At 38.8% G+C, this 9368-nt stretch overlaps 1 protein-coding gene across 1 annotated transcript; it reads right to left on the bottom strand.

Annotated features, from left to right (window-relative positions):
- Positions 1 to 781: 781 nt before the first annotated feature.
- Positions 782 to 5584, bottom strand: steep1 (STING1 ER exit protein 1). The gene is made up of 7 exons (XM_035782616.2): positions 5326 to 5584; positions 4506 to 4623; positions 4245 to 4286; positions 3783 to 3927; positions 3376 to 3465; positions 3071 to 3163; positions 782 to 1075 (listed from the first exon to the last, which is right to left on the bottom strand). Exons 1-7 carry the CDS (start codon positions 5447 to 5449, stop codon positions 1013 to 1015), a joined length of 675 nt encoding a protein of 224 aa, XP_035638509.1. The 5' UTR covers positions 5450 to 5584; the 3' UTR covers positions 782 to 1012.
- Between the last annotated feature and the right edge of the window lie 3784 nt (positions 5585 to 9368).

The raw sequence follows: 9368 nt of genomic DNA, 5'->3' as shown, positions 1-9368 counted from the left end.
CTCTGTGGAGTGCATGGCTTACAGTGGTCAGATACTCCAATCTCTTTGTTGTCTCTCTGATTAATGCCCGACTTGCCTGGTCCATGAGTTTTGGTGGGCTGCCCTCTCTTGGCAGATTTGTTGCGGTGCCATTCAGAACAGGTGTATATATACTGAGATCATGTGACACTTAAAGTCAACCTGTGTGCAATCTAACTAATTATGTGACTTCTGAAGGTAATTAGTTGCACCATATCTTATTTAGGGGCTTCATAGCAAAGGGGTGAGTACATACGCACGCACCACTTTCCCTATTATATTTTTTTCATTTCACTTCACCAATTTGGACTATTTTGTGTATGTCCATTACATTAAAAAAACAAACATTTAAATTACAGGTTGTACTAAAACAAAATAGGAAAAATGCCACGGGGGATGAATACTTTTGCAAGGCACTGTTTGTTATCATCGTCTTAAACGGACAGAAGTTTGGGTCAGTCAAAGGCAAGCTACTCTACCTGGCAAGGGGCCATCAGAAGTTTCAAACAAAGCAGCACCTTCACCTGCAATTTCTCTAAGGAGTTTAGTTTATTAGGATCCATATTAGCTACTGCACGTGCAGCAGCTACTCTTCCTGGGATCCACATAAAACATAAAAAATACATATTATAGAACAGCTGTGACAAAATAATACAAATTGGAATTCATCTCATGCAAGTGTGCATTCCTGTTAAATCCATAACAACCACTTTTCCTACTATGGTTTCCATATATAGTGCGATAGTACTTCAAGCATCAATACTTAATTCAAGCACATTTTATTTCTCAGCTGAATTGACAAATCAAATTCAAAATAACATTACTGTATGTCACTGCTCCACATTTAATTCTAAATCAACATAACAATTTTCTTACAGTATATAAAACATAGCCAAAATGCTTCATAATACATTTCAAAGGGGCCATAGAGTGCAAATCTCTATGTACATTTGAGTTAAAGTATGTACAACTGTCTTGCTTCTCTCACATCCCTCTATTTGAACTGGTTATCGATGAGGGTGCCTTTCATCTTGGTTGTCTTTGCCTCCAGTTCAGCCTGTTGATAGAAATACTTTTTGTATATTAAAAAGGCCAGTGCAGTCAAAATGATATTTTCCTGTGTTTTGAATCATATTGTACAACAGCTGAAGAAACTAACACTGTAAGTCTAAACAGATGTAATCAGTGTTATTTCCTGATAATACATTCTACACAGGACCTTCTAATCAGCAAGTTTTGCATGGGTGGAGATTTTGCTTGGCTGGTGACATCACAAGGCGGTATACGTTTTATTATAAACTGGGCGGTTTGAGCCCTGAATGCTGATTAGCCGTGGTATATTACGGGTATAACAAAACATTTATTTTCACTGCTCTAATTACATTGGTAATCAGTTAATAAAAGCAACATGGCACCTCGGGGGTTTGTGATACATGGCTAATATACCACGGCTAATGGCGGTACCCAGACACCCCGCGTTGCGCCGTGCTTAAGAACCGCCCTTAGCTGTGGTTTATTGGCCATATACCACACCCCCCCGGGTCTTAGTGCTTAAATAAACCATTAACAAAGAAAGTTCAGAATCTCTGCCAAGCTGTGTTTCTTTTTGACAATTTGAATGGAAAACTATAACAGTAGGGTACAAAAATGTTACCCAGAAATGATTTGATGGTGACAGAACAGTTGCATTGGGCCAGTAGGGCCTTTGAAAGGAACACATAATATTTTAGCAATTAATTTGATTTTTTTTTTTTGAAGAACACTGCTTGAAAAAGGTTAGAATGGCTTTGTATTGCTTCTTACCTTCTCATAATCCAAAAAACATCCATTGACAGGACATGAAGATTTGTATGGCTAATGTTTCTGCTATTAACTTTGAATAAGAACCAAATTCGGATACAGGAAGTTGCGCGCGTACACACAAACACCAGGCTAGTTGGGATAAAAAAAAAGCTGATTTGCAGCGTTCTAAAACATATATGTTAGTTGTGGATTTCTATTTCTTAGCTACTGCTGGTATGTAGAGAATATTCAGAAAATATTCAGACCCCTTCACTTTTTCCACTTTGATTAGTTACAGCCCTAATCTAAAATGGACAACAAAAAATGTCCCCTTCAATCTACACACACTACCCTATAATGACAAAGCAAAAACTGATTCAGAAATGTTTGCAAATGTATAATATATCAAACCATAAATATCACATATACATAAGTATTCAGATCCTTTACTCAGTACTTTGTTGAAGGACCTTAGACTAGTCTCAGTCCTTGCTGCTGAAAATCACCCCCACAGCATGATGTTGCCACCACCATGCTCCACCGTAGGGATGGTGCCAGGTTTACTCCAGATGTGACGCTTGGCGTTCAGGTCAAAGAGGTCAATATTGGTTTCATCAGACCAGAGAATCTTGTTTCAGGTGCCTTTTGCCAAACTCCAAGTGGGCTGTCATGTGCCTTTTACTGAGGAGTGGCTTCTGTCTGGCCACTCTACCATAAAGGCCTGATTGGTGGAGTGCTGCAGAGATGGTTGTCCTTCTGGAAGGTTCTTCCATCTTCACAGAGGAACTCTGGAGCTCTGTCAGAGTTATCATTGTTCACCTAAATCAAGTTGTAGAAATATCTCAAGGATGATCAATGGAAACAGGATGCACCTGAGATTTTTCGAGTCTCGTAGTAAAGGGTCTGAATACTTGTGTAAATAGTTGTTGTTTTTTAAACAAACCTGTATTCACTTTGTCATTATGGGGTATTGTGTTGATTGATGAGTAACACTTTTTTATTTAAAATCCATTTTAGAATAAGGCTGTAACGTAACAAAATGTAGAAAAAGTCAAAGGGTCTGAATAGTTTCCGAATGCACTGTATGTAATTGATATTTGGCACTAGTTGCAGGTTGAAATGTTACATGTATACCTTAAGTGTATGACCAATACATAACAGTTGTATGGTTGTGTACACTGGGTAACTGAGTCAGAAATCCTATTAAGATCACACACTAGGATCAGGATAAAGCTCAAACACTTGACAGGAATGGAATTGGAATCCTTACCAGCTCTTGTAGTCTCTTCTTGCTCATCCCCTTCCTTTCCAACTGCTTCTCAATCACTTTAGCATTCTGGGCATACGAGTCAGCAATTTCTCTCTGAAGAAGACCAAACAAACAATATGTATTGTATAATCATTTCTACTGTTTCTGAGCACATGTTCTTCCAGCCAGCAACATCATTTTAGGGTTGGGAAAATGACTTGCATGTAATCTTCAGGTTTAAGATTAGGCTTCAGGCCGAAGATTTAATTAAACAATTCAAAATGTAATCTTCAACCGACACACAAACACCATAACTGCAAACCTACCGCCTCAATTTCCTCTTCCTCCTCATCAACGGTAGACACGGTGACAGAGCTGAATTTCCCCATGTCTTTGGTCCTTTTTGTCATCATTACCTGGTATAAAGATGAATAAAAAAAATGCTAAACTCAAGGAAAGGAACATTTGTATCTGATTTTTCCTCATTTAAGTTAAAGCTGTTGGGCTATCAATGAAGCCTGGGAACATAAATGGGATTTCATGTCCTTTTTGTCTGCGCAGAAATACTGACTGGCAGCACAATGGACAAATTTAACACACTAAGCCTTTACACTTTTCAGACCAATTATGCAATAAAAAAGCCATTACTGGGCCTCCCGAGTATTACTATGTAATGAATGCAAATTATTAGTTTAACTACAAAACTGAAAATCTGTGGAAATGTGTCACATACCCTGACTTTTTTAGGGGCCTCTGGCTTTTGACTGTAGACACTGGTATTCCCAATCCCAAGGCCAAACTTGACAACAGCTCCATCAACAATGAATGTAACTGGAGTATTCTTCATTTGGTGTTGATAGAAAAGAAGTAGGCCACACCTGTTCAGAAAGAGACAGAACAAAAGCAGGTCAGCCAGTCCATTTTGAAATGTAACATTTGTATTATTTTCTGTTCACTCGAGTTTTACTCTTACATTTTCTTTAAAAAAAATTGTGTTATATTTATAATTGTGGTTGAGAACTGAGGAGCGGTTCTCAGGGGCTTTGGATGAGGAAAAAGGAAGAGCAGGAAGTTATAAATAATATTACAGCGTATAACAATTATATTAGTCTCAAAGTTGATTAAGAGTAGGCTATTTGGCCTACAGTTCAACTGTGAGACCTAAAAATCACTCATATTTAAATTATAAACTTACTTTCCACATTTCTTGCGATACTGCCTTTCAATTCCCTCTGCCCTGTGATGGAAAAAAAACAATACCAATCTGCATACGTTTCATATTTTGGGCATTTTTTCAGTAACACATTTACCAACTGAAATTGAGTAGCCAAATACCACAAAGCAATTTTCACATTTGAGATCAAACTGATGAATAATGATAGATGAGTGTGTGTGGAAGGCTCATCAGCATGATATTTAGATAGTAGACCAAGATGAGCAGTGAACCTTTCAGTACCTTTTTATGTAAACATTCTCATCGTCTTCTACATTACAGAACTTATGTGCATGTTTGGCAGCATCTATTACTCTTGCTTTGTCTCGTGGCCGCATCGGTAGTTTCTCCAGTTGACAGTCTGTAAAATCAAGGGGAAAGAACATGATGGCATGTCAGTTTCGTGTCCTAATACAACATTTGACAAGTCTGCAAAAACAGGCTGTATTTTCTCTAAGGTGGCTCAATATTGTGAAACCATAAGTTGAACTGTGGTAAAATAAGACAATATAAAAAGCCTGATACAACATTCTTATTCACCTCCACTTTATAGCTGGGCAATACGCATCCTAAATAACCCGACACATTGTATGCTTATTCAATACTCACGGGAAATAACATTACACGCTGTAAACAGCGCGTGATACTGATGGTTTGAGGTCAACGAAAATAGATGCACTAAAGGCTGTGGTGTGATGAAATATTTGAAAGCTTTCTCCTGTCTAGGTAACGTTAATTGACTGTGAAAATCCGCAATTTAACTTCCCTGCCTCTTATCAGCCTGTGTAACACATTGGCAGAGGTAGCTACTGTTGGCTAGTGCTAAGCTAACATTTGTGGTGGTGGTAGCAGCTAAGCTAGCTAAGCTAGCTAGCTACCTAACGTTACCTACCTAGGGCCACGTTTACCCGGAAAGCTAGCTCGCGCTCTCTATGATATGTTATTCTTGATTAACTAGCTATAGATCAAATACAGAAGTTTATTTTCACAATTTGAATATTAGAGCTAGCCAACGTTTGCTAACTACCATGGCTAGATAACTGCTAACTAGTTAGCTACTCACCGAGAACCAATACCATTTGCCCACACAGACAATAATAAACATGAAGAGGCTTTTCTCCGTCATCGTATTCCTCTCGATCTCGGGTGTCTGAACAAACAACACTTCGTGAGACGACTTTCGGCATTGTTCCTAAAGTTAGCTACTTGAAATTGGGCAAACGGGGAAAGCAAAAAGTCAATAGACAAAAAAACGTTTTGCTTTATCGAACAGCGTTAGCATGCTGCTAGCTTGTCGATTAATGATTACGTAGACCTTGTACGTCATATAAAGGCGAGTATAAAAGGTTTCTTGTCCAGCACTCCCGATAGGTGGCGGTGTTGAAGTAAAATAACAACATTTTTGATCGCTTTGGTACTATTTTCACAAGTACGTGGTACATTTTCACAGCTTTTAGTATACGACTCCAAACTGGTCACACTTGTAACGCAGCCAGTCTTTCATTCAAAATCTGTCATTCATTTGGATTGTAAAACACCTCTCACCACATTGATTCAACATAAGTTTATTGTGAAATGTAATGAGTGGTTTTGGTGATTAAACCAATACACAACATAATGGTATCTCTTCAATTTCGTCGTTTTAACTACCAGTTAATCAATCAATTTCGTCGTTTTAACTACCAGTTAATCAAATAGCAAACAATGCAAGATATGTGTTTCCTTAGAAGTGCTGAAATATGCTAGTACTGTAAATTACACATTCTTCAAATTGTTTTAGCTAGGCAAATCAGTTAAAAAACAATTCTTATTTACAATGATGGCCTACCCAGCCAAACCTGGGCCAATTGTGCACTGTCCTATGGGACTCTCAATCATAGCCAGATGTGATACAGGCTGGATTCAAACCAGGTATTGCAGTGATGCCTCTTGCACAGATGTAGTGCCTTTGACCACTGTGCCACTCAGGAGCCCATTAGTCAATACACTTACATTGCCCAACAAAATTGACAGTAAATCTATAATTTTCATAATATCTATTCAATGTGTAATCAATGGCGTGATCAATGAAAACAGTCTCTACAATCATTCATGCGAGAAAAAAACATAATATTCCAGATATAATTGCAACATAGGTGTACTGTCTGTAATCAAATGTAAATAAATTAACAAAACAAATGAAAATAATAAAAATAAAACATAACATTTGTTATTGTGAATTGTGAATTCAATTAGCAACAATGAGTAGTCAATATTTATGGTTATCATACATGTAATTTAGATGTTTATACTTTACAAACACATTTTATTTCTGTAGTTTTAAAAAATCCGTATGAAGCCGGAAGTTTACATACACTTAGGTTGAATTCTTTAATACTCAAACACTCCACAAATTTCTTGCTAACAAACTATAGTTTTGGCAAGTCAGTTAGGACATCTACTTTGTGCAAGTCACAAGTAATTTTTCCAAAAATTGTTTACAGACAGATTATTTCACTTATAATTCACTGTATTACAATTCCAGTGGGTCAGAAGTTTACATAAGCTAAGTTAACTGTGCCTTTAAGCAGCTTGGAAAATTCCAGGAAATTATGTCATGGCTTTAGAAGCTTCTGATAGGCGAATTTACATAATTTGAGTCAATTGGAGGTGTGTGTGTGTGGATGTATTTCAAGGCCTACCTTCAAACTCAGTGCCTCTTTGCTTGACATCATGGGATTTTTTTTTTTAAATCCAATTATCCCAAAAATTGTAGTCCTCCAAGGTTCTGGTTCATAGAGATGAACGTACTTTGGTGTGAAAGTGAAAATCAAACCCAGAACAGCAACAACAGACCTTGTGAAGATGCTGGAGGAAACAGGTACAAAATTATCTATATCCACAGTAAAAACGAGTCCTATATCGACATAACCTGAAAGGCCGCTCAGCAAGGAAGAAGCCACTGCTCCAAAACCACCATAAAAAAGTCAGACTACAGCTTGCAACTGCACATGGGGACAAAGATTGTACTTTTTGGATACATTTTCTCTGGTCTGATGAAACAAAAATAGAACTGCTTGACCATAATGACCACTGTTATGTTTGAAGGAAAAAGGGGGAGGCTTGCATGCCGAAGAACACCATCCCAACCGTGAAGCACGGGGGTGGCAGCATCATGTTGTGATTGTGATTTGCTGCAGGACGGACTGGTGCACTTCACAAAATAGATGGCATCATGAGGTAGGAAAAGGATGTGGATATATTGAAGCAACATCTCAAGACATCAGTCAGGAAGTTAAAGCTTGGTCGCAAATGGGTCTTGCAAATGAGTCTCCCAAATGGACAATGACCCCAAGCATACTTCCAAAGTTGTGGCAAAATGGCTTCCTGACTGAGGACAACAACGTCACTCTATTGAAGTGGCCATCACAAAGCCCTGACCTCAATCCTATAGAAAATGTGTGGGCAGAACTGAAAAAGCGTGTGCGAGCAAGGAGGCCTACAAACCTGACTCAGTTACACAAGCTCTGTCAGAAGGAATGGGACAAAATTCACCCAACTTATTGTGGGAAGCTTGTGGAAGGCTCCCCGAAACATTTGACCTAAGTTAAACAATCTAATGGCAATGCTACCAAATACTAATTAATTTCTGTATTTTTTTAAATTTTACTCCTTTTTTCTCCCCAATTTCGTGGTATCCAATTGTTTAGTAGCTGCTATCTTGTCTCATCGCTACAACTCCCGTACGGGCTCAGGAGAGACAAAGGTTGAAAGTCATGCGTCCTCCGATACACAACTCAACCAAGCCGCACTGCTTCTTAACACAGTGCGCATCCAACCCGGAAGCCAGCCGCACCAATGTGTCGAAGGAAACACCTTGCACCTGGCAACCTTGGTTAGCGGCCCACCACAGGAGTCGCTGGTGCGCGATGAGACAAAGATATCCCTACCGGCCAAACCCTCCCTAACCCGGACGATGCTAGGCCAATTATGCGTCGCCCCACAGACCTCCCGGTCGCGGCCTGTTACGACAGCCTGGGCGCGAGCCCAGAGTCTCTGGTGGCACAGCTGGCGCTACAGTACAGCACCCTTAACCAGTGCGCCACCAAATACTAATTGAGTGTATGTAAACTTCTGACCCATTGGAAATGTGATGAAAGAAATAAAAGCTGAAATAAATAATTCTCTCTACAATTATTCTGACATTTCACATTCTTAAAATAAAGCGGTGATCCTAACTTACATAGGACAGGGAATTTTTGCTAGGATTAAATGTCAGGAATTGTAAATGACTGAGTTTTAATGTATTTGGCTAAGGTGTATGTAAACTTCCGGCATCAACTGATTATAGTAGACAAACCAGTTTAAAATCTATAGGTTTACCAAACGGTTAAGTGATTAACCATTAAGGGCAGTTGATTTCATTGATGGTCAAATGTATTTCAACAAATAAGAATAGAATCATATGAAAAGTATTGTGAGCATTGCATTGTGAAAGTCGATTACTTTATATGAAAGGTATTTCTAGATGAAACCCTGATTAGGTTTGGTGAAAAATCAAGGCAAAGGGTGGCTGCTTTGAATAATCTCAAATCTAAAATATATTTTGATTTATTTAACACTTTTTGTGTTATTACATGATTCCATTTGTGTTATTCTACAATGTATAAAATAGAAAAAACAAAGAAAAACCCTTGAATGAGTAGGTGTGTCAAAACTTTTGACTGGTACTGTACATATGAAATGAGTAAAGAAGTATGTAAACATGATTAAAAAGTCACTAGTGTCCCATTATTAAAGTGACCAGTGTCATGTTGATGTATATGGAGCAGCAGCCTCTAAGGTGTAGGGTTGAGTAACCGGGTGGTAGCCGGCTAGTGATGGCTATTTAACAGTCTGATGGCCTTGAGATAGGAGTGGTTTTTCAGTCTCTCGCTCCCAGCTTTGATGCACCTGTACTGACCTCGATTTCTGGATGTTAGTGGGGTGAACGGGCTGTGGCTCAGGTGGTTGATGTCCTTGATAATTATTTTGGCATTCCTGTGACATTGGGTACTGTAGATGTCCTGGAGTGCAGGCAGCGAGCCACCGGTGATGCGTTGGTCAGACTGCACCACCCTCTGGAGA

Source organism: Oncorhynchus keta, unplaced genomic scaffold, assembly GCF_023373465.1.
Source record: "Oncorhynchus keta strain PuntledgeMale-10-30-2019 unplaced genomic scaffold, Oket_V2 Un_contig_26003_pilon_pilon, whole genome shotgun sequence".
Taxonomy (NCBI): Eukaryota; Metazoa; Chordata; class Actinopteri; order Salmoniformes; family Salmonidae; genus Oncorhynchus; species Oncorhynchus keta.
The sequence above is the reverse complement of the archived record's forward strand: the minus strand, read 5'-3'. Positions and strand labels throughout refer to the sequence as shown.

Excerpts from the sequence above, each read along its gene's own strand:
- steep1 (XM_035782616.2), bottom strand. The coding sequence starts at position 5,449 with ATGCCGAAAGTCGTCTCACGAAGTGTTGTTTGTTCAGACACCCGAGAT. Across the intron at positions 4,624-5,325 it reads GCAAATGGTATTGGTTCTCG|ACTGTCAACTGGAGAAACTA; the intron begins GTGAGTAGCTAA and ends TTGATTTTACAG. Across the intron at positions 3,928-4,244 it reads TATCGCAAGAAATGTGGAAA|GTGTGGCCTACTTCTTTTCT; the intron begins GTAAGTTTATAA and ends CTTTCTGAACAG.